The following is a 14,550-nucleotide window of genomic DNA, read 5'->3' on the forward strand; positions in this document are numbered from 1 at the left end:
TTATTAATATTCTTCAAAATAACTTTTATTTAGTTATTAACTAATATTTAGTTATACATATACATATATTAGTTGTGATTTACGATGTGTTTTGGAAACATCATACAATAATTCGTTAACTGGAAATTTCTGAAATAATTTTAAACGTTTTCTTTACAAAAACTTCCGTTATAATTTTGTTAATCAATTTAATAAATATTGACCAATTACGAATGCGTAATCTAATTGAATTGCGAATTAGTTATGTGCCGCTGATTGAACACGAACAAGTTCAAACAATATATATTAAAAAAATGTATTAAATATGATAAATATTTTCTTATTAATAAAAAATTATATCACAAATAAACTATAATATTCAACATATTTTCTTTGACATATATTGCTTAGATGTTTTCATACATGCATCTTTAAAAACATATAACTTGATATCGTAAATTTTTATAATAATGATATTTTTTAGATTTTATTTATAGATAAAATCATGATTTCTACTCAAATATTAAAAATAAATTTTATTATTTTTTTGATTCTAGAAATAATTCATATTTTAAAAGGCGCGGTTTGCGTTCCAATTTGTGTAATCCATTGATAAAAATCTTATGAAGCTGTATGATCTTTTAATTGAACACGTGTATTTTTTTCTTTGATTCATTCCTATTCATCGAATTATTATTGATAAAAGTAATGATAATCTTTTCTTTCACTCTTTCTTTGATAGATCATATAGATTGATTTGATCTCTGACTAAGATAATAGTATTAATTGATCAATAAATTGTTGATTTAGTTGAAAATTACATCTTGATATTTTTAAATTGATATTTCTTTTGACGTAATAATTTCCCCATTAAATATTCACCAATATTTTGTATAATAATTAATGTATAATCTAATGTAATATTTAGTTTAGATAGTTTAGTTGGTTTATCATGTATTATAAAATGAATATGGAATTATCTAAAGTGTAAATATCTAAAGTCATCCCCACCCAAAGAAAAGATATTTTTTAATATATTACGAAATGAATGATATTTCAATTTTTTCCTTTTCTTTCATTGATTATTCTCTTCTATTCTATACTGAGTAAAATATGAAGGAAACTTTGAACTTTGAACTTTAACTATATGACTTGAAATTTTTCTAGTGGAATAAATTCAGTTTAAAATTTGATTGTCTTGCAATTATAATAATTTCTTATTAATAATATATTAAAATATTAAAATATTAAAATATTTTGTTTATTATTGAATTTTCTATTTTAAATTTATTTTAATTATAAAGTAATTTATTTCACAATGTCTCTCGCAACAAAAGGTATGTAGAATTCTATTTATTACTATTACTATCTATTTAAAAAAATAGAAAATATTTTGTTAAATTATTTATCAAAATTTTCATTTTTTTTTTAACATTTTTAGAAATATAAAACAAAAAAGAAAACTAATAATAGAAAGAATAAGTTATATATTAAAAAATTTTGATTAAATTTGTAAAAAATATAAATTGTATAAATATAAATTTTTTATACTAGAAAAGATTATTTTAATGTAAAATCATAATTATAAGTATTTTAATTAAATATATAAAAAAATTATATATTAAAATTATAATTTTCTTTCCCATAGGAATATTTATTGTAGCTGCAAAACGTACTCCATTTGGTACATTTGGTGGTAAATTTACAAATAAAAGTGCAACTGATTTATCAGTTATTGCTGCTAAATCTGCTTTGCAATCTGCAAAATTAAATCCTAAAAAAATAGATAATGTTATTTTTGGACATGTATTACCAGTATGTATAGTTAAGCAATTTTTATTTTTTTTTTTTATAAAATTTATAATTATTATTATTATTATTATTTATATTTCATATTTTTTATAACATTTATAATTATTATTTACAAGATATCATCAAGTGATGGAGGTTTTTTAGCACGTCATGTTGCATTAAAATCTGATATACCATTAGAAAAACCATCATTTTCATTAAATAGATTATGTGGTTCTGGATTTCAATCAATTGTCAGTGGTACACAGGTAGATTTCAGAGAGAGATTTTAGATTCATAATATGATATTAAAAAATTAAAATAAAATTGATTTATACTAAATATTATACAAACATTTTCAGAGTATTTTATTAGGAGAATCTAAGATAGTTTTAACAGGAGGAGTAGAAAACATGAGTCAAGTTCCATTTGCTGTAAGAAATATTCGTTTTGGTACAAATTTAGCACAAAAATATCACTTTGAGGATGTTTTATGGCTTGGATTATCAGATACTTATTGCAATTTAGCTATGGGTGAAACTGCAGAAAAACTTGGATCACAATATAATTTAAAAAGACAAGAAGTAGATGAATTTGCTTTAAGAAGTCAGCAATTATGGAAAGCTGGTAAATATAATTGTATTTTTTATATTAATTATTTAAATTATTTTATTATTATTTAAATCATCACAAATGATAGAAATATTAAAATTGAATATTATTTCAGCTAATGATGCTGGTCGTTTTAATGAAGAGATTGTACCTGTTACAATAACTGTAAAAAAGCAAGATATTATTGTAAATACAGATGAACATCCACGGCCTCAAACAAGTCTTCAAAATTTAGCTAAATTACCTTCTATTTTTAAAAAAGATGGTTTAGTTACAGCAGGATCTTCATCTGTATGTTGAAACACGTTTTATTATTTAAAGTTAATTGTAAATATATGGATATTTCATGTTTTCTAAATAATAATTTTTATTAGGGTATTTCTGATGGTGCAGGAGTTATTATCTTAGCGAGCGAAGAAGCTATTAAAACAGAACAACTTACACCACTGGCACGTTTGGTGGGATATAGTGTTGTAGGTGTAGAACCTAGTATTATGGGAATTGGTCCAGTTCCAGCTATACAAAAACTTCTTAAAGTTACAAATAAAAGTTTGAATGATATTGAACTTATTGAGGTAAAATGTTAAATATCATTTTATTTAAGTATAAAAATATTAATAAATATTAAATATTTATTTATTTGTTATATAGATTAATGAAGCATTTGGAGCTCAAACATTGGCATGTGCCAGAGATTTGAAATTGGATATTAATAAGTTAAACGTGGATGGTGGAGCTATTGCTGTTGGACATCCATTGGGTGCATCTGGTAGTAGAATTACTGCACATTTAGTACATGAATTAAGGTACGTAAATATAAAAAATATAAAAATGCGTTTTAATTAAAATTAGAAAAAATAACATCATATACATATATACTTGCAGAAGAAGAAAAACTGGAAGCTTAGGAATTGGTTCTGCTTGCATTGGTGGAGGTCAAGGAATAGCTTTAATGATAGAAGCACTTTAATCATTGATATATATATATATATATATATATATTTGTCTATTTTTATTATTAATATATACAATATATATTTTAAAGATATTGAAAAATTTCTATTTTTATATTATGATATATTACATATTAAATACTTATAAAATTTTTTTATACTTATTGAATGAAAATTTTGAATAAATATTTTACAATTAATAATATTTAAGTAAAAGTTTTTAAAAGAGTAAAAATAGAATATGATGTACGTAGAATCTAAAAGTTATTAATAAATTAGAAAAAATTATGATATAATAAAAAAAAAATATATATATATACATACTAAGAGAAAATTTTGTAAAGATAATTCCATAATCTTTCCAACAATTATAATAAGAGGTATTTGAGTTCTTATCATTATAATGAGTAAAGCATAATTAAAATTTTTATTATTATTCCACCAATTATTTTTATAAGCAGATAAACATATTTTCATGCTCTGAAAAATATATTTTTTGATAAAATTATTATAATTAAAGTTTTTGCAATTACATACATGAAGATACAGTTCATTTCCATGCCAGCAATAAATGAAAATTTGATATATCATACAACACATATAGAGTAATGAGCCAAAAAATTCAGGTGTAATATAATTTTTGATCTGTAAATATAATATATACAAAATATGATTACATAAATAAAAAAAAATCATAATTAATAGAAAAAAAAACTAAAAATTTACCTGTGATACATTGAATGCTGCTAAACAAACAATAATGCAATTTACAAAAAGTTGAAAAAATATTATAATACCAAATATATCTTGGATCTGTTTTGTAAAACTAAAAATATATAATAATTTATATATAATTTATAATATAATAATTTATATATAAGTTGAAAAATAAATGTTATCCTTCATTGAAGTACTTACTCAAATATTATAATACTGTGTTCAACACAGTATTTCAAACTTTCATAAAATTTATTATAAATTTTTGAAAGAGATTTTTCAATATTGACATTATTATTTCTAGCAATACATTTTTTTATTAAAATTGAAGATTCTATTGATTCTACTGTATAATGTATTGAAGATATATTATAACTTAAAATCGTTAATTGACAACACGTAATTATTATAAAACCTGTTATAAGAGTATCTATTGCTATATTGTTAATGCAATTTATGAGGATAACTAGAACTTGATGCAACCAAGTAATTTCAAAAATTGGTGTAGATGTTACATTATAAGGATACCATCCTGCTAATGGTAATTGTTTAGATTTTTCACTGAATACACTTTGTAATGGTATACAACTATAGAAAAATATAGATATGCTCGCAAAGCCTTGATAAGCTATATAATGAAAAATTCCTTGCCAATTATAATATGATATAATATGTTTATATTTATCGTTATCTCGATTAAATATTTCACTGTTTGTTATATCTACAAGATTTTTGATACGTTTATATTGACAAATAATATAAATCACCTATATGTAAAAGCAAAAAATAGAATATATATCATACATATATCTAATAGAATACTTCTATATATATATATATATATATATATATATACTTATAAAATATATTATGTATAAAAATGTATGTATGTATGTATAAAAAAAACAATTTTAATTTTTTTATATTTAACAATATACGATTAATAATTATTTGTTTAATTATTTTGTCATAAAATTATTAATTATATTATAATAAAATGTAATTTTAATTATTACGATTTTGTACAATAAAATTTTTTATAATAAAATTAATATCATATGATTGTATAATTACTATAATAATTATGCATATAAAATTATACTCACTTTTGCAGCGTACGTAGAATTTGTCATAAGAATAGTTAAACCAATCATCATTAATTCTATCTTTCCCCAATTTATAATAATATATATGATTTCGCTAACAATGATAATTCCTACTAAAAATATTAAACTACAAATTGCATATAAATTATACAAATATTTATATTTGACACGATCAGGCCATAAACCAACGTAATAAATAATAGATAAACTGTTTTGTAAATGTTTATTAGGATTAATTTTTTTTAATTTAGTTTCTTTTTTCAAATAATTAATCATTTTCCTAAACATCACCAAAATCGTACAACTTCGAAATTTATGTTTAAACTGAGAATGTTATCTATGTTTCTATCAATTTCTCTTTTGCTAAAGGGATTCTAATATTTACATCATAGAATTGTAACATTTAATTAGAAGATTCTCAAGATTATAGGACGATTTTATGATAGCCTATAATCATATTAAGTACTTCCTTGTACTCATATTTAATTAAATGATATTTGAAAGGGACAGTTTCTCGTGCTATAATCATTTATAATATGTAGTTATATCGTTGGAATTCATCATTAATATTTTATGATACAATATTATTATATCTTTTTATTATTTAATTGACTAAATACATTTCGTAAAATAAAATATTACAAATTTTTAGAAATTTAATTCAATTAAATATTATATATAGATTTCATTTTTCAATTAAATTAAGAAAGAAATAAGTTTTTTAATTTAGATTAAGTGTTGCAAATTTGAAAGAAATCGAGAGTATATTTCAAATTATTTAACTTGATTATATAAAGTAGATTTAATATATATCGTATATAAAGTAAAGTGCTATTGTGAAGACGTGGCACGATAAACAGAATTATCGTATACGATATACGAATGGTAGGGAGAATCTATAACTTATTACTAGTTATTATATTTTTGTCAATCAAATATCTTTAAATTTATCAGGATATTTACAAGATACATGATATATATCAATATGATAAATAAAACATAATAATAAAATTATTATTTAAATCTACTATTTGAGTTAATTTGATAATTCGTAAGTTGCTTATAAGTTGTTCCAATTATTAAAATTTAACGAAATATTGATGATATTTTTATTGTTTATAATTATAATTATTTAATAATTGTGCAACTTTAATATTGAAATTATAAAAAAATGGCATCTGTTACAATATTAAGCAAAGATGTGCCCGATATCGAAGTGAGTATCTATCTTGTTTCTTTAAGATATATTAAGATTATATGCGTATTTTTAGAATATATTTTAATTTAATTATAAATATATATTCTCTCTTAGAATCTTTTACATTTAAATCCAAAAATAAAACCATTTGCGAATGTTGTTCCATCAGCACTCACCAAAGAGAATAAAAAAAAATGGAAAAGAAACATTAATGAAAATTGTAGTGTAAGATATAATATAAAATTAAATATCTTTTTAGAACAAAATACTATATTTTTTAAAATAACAATATAAAATATTTTTGTAATAATTATTATAAAACCATTATATATTATTATTTATGTTTATAGAAATGTTCACCTTTGACAAAAAATTTCGATGACATTAAACATACAACATTAAGCGAACGTGGTGCATTAAAAGAAGCTGCGCGTTGTTTAAAATGTGCAGATGCTCCTTGTCAAAAATCATGTCCAACACAATTAGACATTAAATCTTTTATTACTTCTATTTCAAATAAAAATTATTATGGGGCAGCAAAAGCAATCTTATCTGATAATCCTCTTGGGCTTACATGTGGTATGGTTTGTCCGACAAGTGACCTTTGCGTAGGAGGATGTAATTTGCACGCATCCGAAGAAGGACCTATTAATATCGGTGGTCTTCAACAATTTGCCACAGATGTAAAAAATTAATTCTTTGATTGTTTTTCATTATATTAAATATGAATTAACATATAAAAATAACTTTTTTTTTTAGATTTTTAAACAAATGAATATATCTCAAACTAGAATTCCTGGACAAAAGGTTTCGTATGCAGACACTAAGATCGCCTTGCTCGGCTGTGGACCAGCTTCTTTATCTTGTGCAACATTTCTTGCACGTTTAGGTTATAATAATGTAATAATTTTTGAGAAACAAAATTATATTGGTGGATTGAGCTCATCAGAAATTCCACAATATCGGTTACCATATGATATTGTTAACTTTGAGATTGATCTTGTCAAAGATTTAGGAGTGAAGATTGAATTGGGTAAAGCATTATCCAAGGATAATTTAACGATCGAGGTTGTTATGTATAACATTATAATTACAATTAATTAAGAATTCTAAATTAAATTAGTAATTAACAAATATTAAAGATTATTTCATTTTAGGGTCTCCAAAATTCTGGATATAAAGCGATCTTTTTAGGAATCGGTCTTCCGGAAGCAAAAGCTATTCCAATTTTCTCAAATCTTACAGAAGAAATGGGTTTTTTTACGTCAAAAAGTTTTTTACCAAAAGTAGCAAAAGGTAGTAAACCGGGAATGTGCGCATGTAAAAGAAACGAATTACCTTCTCTTCATGGTAAAGTTGTTGTCCTCGGAGCTGGAGATACGGCTTTCGATTGTGCTACTTCTGCTCTAAGATGCGAGGCAAAGAAAGTTTATGTAGTTTTTAGAAAAGGATTTACTAATATTCGAGCAGTACCTGAAGAAGTAATTATTGCTATTATTTTAATTATCTTATTAAAAATATTCTTTCTTCTATTATTCTATATATAATATATAATTTTTTTTTTATTTTTAGTTTGATTTAGCAAGAGAAGAAAAATGTGAGTTTATTCCTTTTCAATCACCGAAACAAGTTATTGTTCGAAACGGAAAAATAATTGCAATAGAATTTTATCGAACAGAAGAAAATGAAAATGGTGAATGGATAGAAGATAAGGAACAAATTTGTAGATTAAAAACTGATTTTGTAATATCTGCCTTCGGGTCAGGATTACAAGATCAAGATGGTAATAATTTTAATTATGTTAAGATTTTATTTCTTCAAGAGAGATATTAAAAAGAATTGTACTTTTGTAAAAGTAATACAAGCTATGGTACCCATTAAAATGAATAAATGGAACTTACCGGAAGTAGATTCACAAACCATGAGCACTTCTGTTCCTGGAGTTTTTTGCGGTGGAGATCTTGCTGGAATTGCTCATACTACTGTTGAATCTGTAAATGATGGCAAAACTGCTGCATGGTATATTCATAAATTTATTCAGGTATATTTTTAAAAATTTAATAATTATTTATAAACAAAATATTTTAAACAATTTTTTTTATTCTATGTTTAATAGAATTCTTATAATCTGGAAGTACCTAAAATTCCTCAATTACCTAAATTTCATACTCCAATCGATGATGTTGATTTATCTGTTGAAATATGTGGTTTAAAATTTGAAAATCCCTTCGGTCTTGCTTCTGCACCACCGACCACTTCTAGTACCATGATTAGACGAGCTTTTGAAGCTGGATGGGGTTTTGTAGTTACAAAAACATTTTCTTTGGATAAGGTAATTTAATTTAATTATTCTTATTTAAAATTTCTTATTTAATATTTTTATAAAATAATGTTTTAGGATCTTGTCACAAATGTGTCTCCACGAATAATTAAAGGTACAACTTCTCGACATCATTATGGTCCGGAACAGGGCAGTTTTTTAAATATTGAATTGATATCTGAAAAATCGGAAGCTTATTGGTGCAATAGTATTATAGAATTAAAAAAAGATTTTCCGACTAAGGTTTAAAGATAACATATATACAATTATATAAATTTATTATTATATAAAATTTTTAAATTATTTGTATGAATGTATTTGATGATAATGAAAATTGAAATTTACTTTTAGATTCTTATTGCTAGTATTATGTGTTCGTACAATAGAGCAGATTGGACAGAACTTTCTCAAAAAGCAGAAAGAGCTGGGGCTGATGCTTTAGAATTAAATTTATCTTGCCCTCATGGAATGGGAGAATCTGGAATGGGTTTGGCTTGCGGCCAAGTATATTTTTTATGATTATAAATATAATTTACTAATATTTCATTATCAATTTATCAATATAGACTTCTATATTAGGATCCTGTATTGGTGAGAAATATTTCAAGATGGATTCGAGAAGCTGTGAAGATACCATTCTTTGTGAAATTAACACCAAATATTACTGATATTGTTTCAATAGCTAAGGCAGCTTATGAAGGTTTTTTTTCATATGTGTAGATCATATATGTAATTAAAATATTTGTCAATAATAAATATTCAAAAAAATAATTTTTTTTAATAGGTCACGCTAATGGAGTATCTGCCATAAATACTGTCCAAAGTTTAATGGGATTGCACGCGGATGCAACCCCATGGCCAGCTGTTGGAATTAAAAAAGCTACAACATATGGGGGTATGTCAGGTAATGCAACCAGACCTCAAGCTTTAAGAGCTGTTTCTGCCATTTCTAAAGCTCTTCCTGGATTTCCCATACTTGGAATTGGTGGTATTGAATCAGCAGATGTTGCTCTTCAATTTTTACATTGTGGTGCATCAGTTTTACAAGTGAGCTAGTCTATCATTTTAGTTTTTTATAAATTTTTTTATACACAATATTATATTTTGGGTGATTTTAATAGGTTTGCAGTGCTGTACAAAATCAGGATTTTACTCTAATTGATGATTATATAACTGGTTTAAAAGCGTTATTATATTTGAAGAATTTAAAACAAGTAAAAAATTGGGATGGACAAAGTCCACCAACGTTTAAACATCAGAAAGGAAAACCTGTTGTTTTACAACATGCTCTTGGCAAAGTAAATGCAAACTTTTGTTAAAATTAATAATTTAATAACAAATGTTATATTTATTAACAAATGTTTTATGTTTCAGAATATACCATATTTTGGAGAATATCAAAAACTACGGGAAGAAAAAATAGCTGAAATTAAGGCTATCTCGAATCCACTCGATAAACTCGTCAAGATTACTAGACCTAGTCCAGAACCTATTGCGGCTATACCAAGTATAAAGGATGTTATTGGCAAAGCTTTAAATTATATTGGCACATACAAAGATTTGAACAATAAAGAACAAGTAATAGCATTGATAGATGATGTACGTTTTAATCAACTTTTATTTATTTTAATTTTTATTTCTTATTTTTGTTTATATAATATATATATTATTATATATTATATATTAAGGATAAATAATTTTATGTACTAGGATATGTGCATAAATTGTGGAAAATGTTACATAGCTTGTGCCGATTCTGGTTATCAAGCAATTAAATTTGATTCTGAAACTCACATTCCAACAGTAACAGACGATTGTACAGGTTGTACTCTTTGTCTTTCAGTATGTCCTATTATTGATTGTATTACGTAAGTTGTTTATATATTCACATATATATGTATAATATATTATTAATATATTAATATTATATATTTATTAAAAAACTTATAATTATTTAACTTATTTTTCAGTATGGTACCTAAAAGGATACCTCATGTTATTAATAGAGGAGTACCATTAAAAGAATGTTTTAATTTTGAAATAGAATAAAATTCTATTATCTATGATTTTATATTTATTGCTTACTTAAAAAAGTAAAAAGAAAATATTTAAATATCTTATATGAATAAGTACTATAACTATATCAGTAAGTTATAAATATCAATAATATCAGATCTTAATCACTGAATAGTCTTATTATATATTGATAATAAAACATAAAATATTAATAATAAAATATTTTATGATTTATATTATGTATTTCATTTTAGTTTTAACTTTTTTTATTCACTATTAGTTTCTATATGTAATATTAATATTTTTTTATTAATATCTAAATAATTAATAAAGCAATTTATTTTTTTGCTTAACATTGTATTGCTAACTTTATTAATGTTTAAAAAATCTGAATTATCAATTATTATCAAATTATATACGTCTAATAAAATAAAATTATAATTATATTCTTCATCTATTAATTAACATTTTTTATCAACTTTTAACATCTAAAATTTAATAATAGCAAATATCATATCAAAAATATTTTGCAACAAACAAATAAAATGTCATAAACAAAATATATAAAATAATGTTATTTGAATTTTTTGTTAACTTATCTCAATTACTATTAATAAATCTGTTATAAAATACAATTATTTAAATATTTACTTTATATTATTTAAATCAAATCATATATATATATATATATATGATATATATTATATGATAAATATAACATATATCTTATATATCTATAATAAACTATATGAATATGGATCTTTTTTTAAAATTAGGACATTTTTTAATTTTAATTTATAAAAGAATTGCACAAAAAACAGATATATGTACAAATTATAATATATGCATTTATGTTGTATCACTTGGTGATTCACTCGAGTTCAATCCATTTTCAGTAATACATTCATCTGTATCTGAAGTTTGTTGATCTTGCAAGGCACGTCGTTTCTGAAGTCTCGTACAACGTGGACAACAGTGGTTTTGTTTCGACCAACATGCACGATGATGAACTGCTGTACATTGATGGCAACTAATAGAACTTGCATCCCATGGATATATAATTTCATCATTACCACACAATTCACATAAGTGACCTCTGTAAATTAATATTTAAAATTTTAATTGTAAAATGATTTAGATAAAATATCCATTCGTCAAAATTTACCTTGCTTTACATAATTCACATTGTTCTGTGATATGAGTATGCATAGTATCATATGCAGCACGAATTTCTTCTAAAAGCATTCCATTATTCAAATCAATGAGATCTTTAATTGAATAATTTCCCGAATTTTCTATCATATGAGTACGTATTCCAATTTTCCATGGTAATCCTTTATTATTAGCCTCCGGACACAAAACTAAATAACGTTTCATCATTTGCATTTCCTCCCGCATCCTCTGTTTATTATTTACTTTGAATTATAAAATAATTAATTTTTAAATACGAAGTTATAGTTTATTTTACCTTTACTACAGATAAATCTGGAACTAAAGTAAACAATTTTGGATTTAAGTCTTCAAGTAATAAAACAGAACGTTCTTCTAAAAGTGTTAAAAGTTGTGCAGCAACACGAGATACAGGTCGTGATTCCATATCCCAGTTTCTAATTACTCTTGCAGGAATTACCATTGCAGTATTCCAATGACATCTTTGACAATAATATAATCCTGTATAGTCACAAAGTCGTGGTTCAATCCATGCTGATTCTACATTTATAAATAACATATTAAAAGAAATATTAATATATAAAATAAATTTTTGATTTGTAACCCAAATTTTCGAAATTTTCTTTTTTTTTATATGTGTTACCTGTATTCTTAAATGGACTGCCAAAACAAGATAAGGATAATCCTTTTGAGAAAGCTTGTAATAAAAATATAATTTATCTACATTGTAACAATGTTAAATGTTTTATTTTTATATCTTATATATTTAAAGTGATAAATTACACTTCTTCAAAGAATTATTTTAATTTTTAATTTTAATCTTATTTCATCTGCATTAATCAATGTTTATTAATATTTATTATGAATATACTTACTAAATGTAATTCGTACTTTGCATTCAGCACATCTATATCCTTGATTTGATAAACCCTGTTCAGGACAAATATCTTTTGTATAAGTATAACCACCTGCTTCACTAGCAACTACATGAACACACACTCTACATATATTATTTAAACATTTCCAATGGCAACAAAATTTGCAATCTATGAAAATAAAATTAAATATAATAAAAATCCATATAAAGATAATTCATAATTTTAAAGAAAATCTTACCATTGCACATATACCATGATTGAAGCATAGTCCAAATAGCTCCACTACAATGATCACAATATACAGGTCCAGAAGTTGTTATATAATATTTCTGTGGTATTAAGTGATGTCCTAAAATTACTTGTGTTTCAAGCAAATTTGCTTCTGATGATTCTCTAAATTCTTGTACTCTTAAGCGTAATTCAATTAAACGTCTAACAAGCCATTTTCGCTCATCTGAACATTCTGCACTTTCTAATACCATTTGTTTACATTTTTCTATCATGTCTTTAAGATATTCTTCAGAAGTAGCCTGTAATATAATATATTAATATAAATATAAAAATATTTATAAAATATAATATAATTATATAAAGAATAAAAAATTATTATAAAAATTTATTAAATTTATTTTATACCTTGGATAATGAAAGCACTGTTTCTACTGATTTTAAACTAAAAGGTATAACAGCTTTGCTATCTGAACTATCATCTGCTTCTCCTGTCATATAATCAGATGATGAAGAAGGTGTTGATGGCATTGTATCGGAACTGTCAGTTCTAATTCTTGACTCTTGATTACAATTATATGTTCCATTTACGTTATTTTTTATATCTATCATTTTTTATAGATATTGTAATCAATTATATATATATATATATATATATATATATATATTAAAAATATTTTCATTTACTTCTTCTGTTAATTCCTATGAATTATGTTATTAAATGAAATGCTACATTTATTTATAATCGAATTTTTGAAATTCATTAATTTTTTATTTGATATTTCAATTCTCCTAAATATTTAAATTTTTTTAAATAAAAATAATATTTTCGTTTATCATAATTATTAATGGATAAGATTTTATAAGTACAAGAAATACAAAAAATACATTTTAAAAATCATAATTTATTAATTATAAACTATGTATTTAGTTTTTTCTATTTGTTATTGTATATTTGATATATATTATTTAATATATTTATTCCATATAAATCTATAAACGTATTAAATAATATATATAATTATAATTTAAAATTTAATTAAAACTAACTAACTTATTTAACTATTAATTTAACTAACATTTAACTAACTTACATTGATATAATATTACGTATTATATTTTGATTCATCATTATTTAGGTATATCAATTACAACAATTATTAGATATGTGTAAATTAGATTTTTATGTTAAATTTATGTACTTATTCAATGACATCTGTCAATACAAACGTCAGTACACAATATAGAAATTTTAACTTACTGTTTCTAATGTCTTTGATAGCCATTTTGTCTCGATATCTGACAATTTTGCTATAGTACGCATTATTTACCAGATAAAGTGATAAATAATATTGTGAATTTCCATTTATACTAAAAAAAAATTATTTATTAATAAAATAGATTTGCGTTTCTTAATACAAAAATATGTAGTTAATTCGTAGAAAAATAGGAAAAAAAGAAAATGAAATATTATAACCTTAATACGTATTTATTTAATTTTTTATAAACCGTTATAAGAAATTAAATCTTAAAAAAAATATCAAAGTTATATTATATTAAAAATAAATATAAAAATTTTTAA

At 23.1% G+C, this 14,550-nt stretch overlaps 4 protein-coding genes across 16 annotated transcripts; 2 read left to right on the forward strand and 2 right to left on the reverse strand.

Annotated features, from left to right (window-relative positions):
* The first annotated feature begins 757 nt into the window (after positions 1-757).
* yip2 (yippee interacting protein 2) lies at positions 758-3,540 on the forward strand. Its single transcript, XM_031918974.2, has 8 exons — positions 758-1,316; positions 1,628-1,794; positions 1,908-2,039; positions 2,133-2,397; positions 2,498-2,673; positions 2,757-2,957; positions 3,034-3,188; positions 3,268-3,540. The coding sequence occupies exons 1-8, from the start codon at positions 1,298-1,300 to the stop codon at positions 3,350-3,352; spliced, it is 1,200 nt and encodes a 399-aa protein (XP_031774834.2). The 5' UTR covers positions 758-1,297; the 3' UTR covers positions 3,353-3,540.
* Positions 3,266-5,541, reverse strand: LOC100864410 (odorant receptor 4). 2 transcript variants are annotated; one of them, XM_031918973.2, is made up of 6 exons: positions 5,159-5,541; positions 4,254-4,819; positions 4,062-4,161; positions 3,873-3,980; positions 3,660-3,815; positions 3,266-3,592 (listed from the first exon to the last, which is right to left on the reverse strand). In XM_031918973.2, the coding sequence occupies exons 1-6, from the start codon at positions 5,444-5,446 to the stop codon at positions 3,542-3,544; spliced, it is 1,269 nt and encodes a 422-aa protein (XP_031774833.2). In that variant the 5' UTR covers positions 5,447-5,541; the 3' UTR covers positions 3,266-3,541. The 2 variants fall into 2 exon arrangements, with proteins under 2 accessions (XP_031774833.2, XP_086772334.1); XM_086916208.1 differs by having other exon boundaries at positions 3,660-3,980.
* Positions 5,542-5,991: 450 nt separating this feature from the next.
* Positions 5,992-11,852, forward strand: su(r) (dihydropyrimidine dehydrogenase su(r)). Of its 3 annotated transcripts, none has more exons than XM_003697273.4 (17): positions 5,992-6,374; positions 6,471-6,581; positions 6,707-7,039; positions 7,116-7,424; positions 7,514-7,837; positions 7,929-8,139; positions 8,213-8,397; positions 8,473-8,688; positions 8,755-8,919; positions 9,028-9,180; positions 9,256-9,376; positions 9,461-9,723; positions 9,798-9,974; positions 10,051-10,275; positions 10,387-10,544; positions 10,647-10,822; positions 11,589-11,852. In XM_003697273.4, exons 1-16 carry the CDS (start codon positions 6,330-6,332, stop codon positions 10,723-10,725), a joined length of 3,075 nt encoding a protein of 1,024 aa, XP_003697321.2. In that variant the 5' UTR covers positions 5,992-6,329; the 3' UTR covers positions 10,726-10,822; positions 11,589-11,852. The 3 variants fall into 3 exon arrangements, with proteins under 3 accessions (XP_003697321.2, XP_086772335.1, XP_086772336.1); XM_086916210.1 differs by having other exon boundaries at positions 6,008-6,374; positions 6,471-6,576; XM_086916209.1 differs by lacking the exon at positions 10,647-10,822.
* On the reverse strand, positions 11,454-14,442 carry DEF8 (differentially expressed in FDCP 8 homolog). Of its 10 annotated transcripts, none has more exons than XM_086916235.1 (8): positions 14,230-14,307; positions 13,377-13,573; positions 12,979-13,270; positions 12,738-12,908; positions 12,506-12,559; positions 12,161-12,402; positions 11,858-12,093; positions 11,454-11,788 (listed from the first exon to the last, which is right to left on the reverse strand). In XM_086916235.1, exons 1-8 carry the CDS (start codon positions 14,252-14,254, stop codon positions 11,542-11,544), a joined length of 1,464 nt encoding a protein of 487 aa, XP_086772361.1. In that variant the 5' UTR covers positions 14,255-14,307; the 3' UTR covers positions 11,454-11,541. The 10 variants fall into 10 exon arrangements, with proteins under 10 accessions (XP_086772361.1, XP_012347028.1, XP_086772367.1 ...); XM_012491574.3 differs by lacking the exon at positions 14,230-14,307 and adding an exon at positions 14,063-14,203 and having other exon boundaries at positions 13,377-13,670; XM_086916241.1 differs by lacking the exon at positions 14,230-14,307 and adding an exon at positions 14,063-14,191.
* Positions 14,443-14,550: the final 108 nt, after the last annotated feature.

The sequence above is a fragment of the Apis florea genome, unplaced genomic scaffold (genome assembly GCF_048593485.1).
Source record: "Apis florea isolate Af1SG1 unplaced genomic scaffold, ASM4859348v1 contig_3802_pilon, whole genome shotgun sequence".
Taxonomy (NCBI): domain Eukaryota; kingdom Metazoa; phylum Arthropoda; class Insecta; order Hymenoptera; family Apidae; genus Apis; species Apis florea.

Bases quoted from the DNA above. Each gene is read 5' to 3' on its own strand.
- yip2 (XM_031918974.2), top strand. The intron at 2,674-2,756 runs GTATGTTGAAAC...AATTTTTATTAG, and splicing joins TTACAGCAGGATCTTCATCT to GGTATTTCTGATGGTGCAGG. The intron at 2,958-3,033 runs GTAAAATGTTAA...TTTGTTATATAG, and splicing joins ATGATATTGAACTTATTGAG to ATTAATGAAGCATTTGGAGC.
- LOC100864410 (XM_086916208.1), bottom strand. From the start codon at position 5,446: ATGTTTAGGAAAATGATTAATTATTTGAAAAAAGAAACTAAATTAAAA. The intron at 4,820-5,158 runs GTGAGTATAATT...TTTTACATATAG, and splicing joins ATTCTACGTACGCTGCAAAA to GTGATTTATATTATTTGTCA. The intron at 3,593-3,659 runs GTATGTATATAT...AATAACTTTTAG, and splicing joins CTTTACAAAATTTTCTCTTA to ATTCTACGTACATCATATTC.
- DEF8 (XM_086916235.1), bottom strand. From the start codon at position 14,254: ATGGCTATCAAAGACATTAGAAACA. The intron at 13,574-14,229 runs GTAAGTTAAAAT...AAAAAATGATAG, and splicing joins TATCAAAGACATTAGAAACA to ATATAAAAAATAACGTAAAT. The intron at 12,909-12,978 runs GTAAGATTTTCT...TTATTTTCATAG, and splicing joins ATCATGGTATATGTGCAATG to ATTGCAAATTTTGTTGCCAT.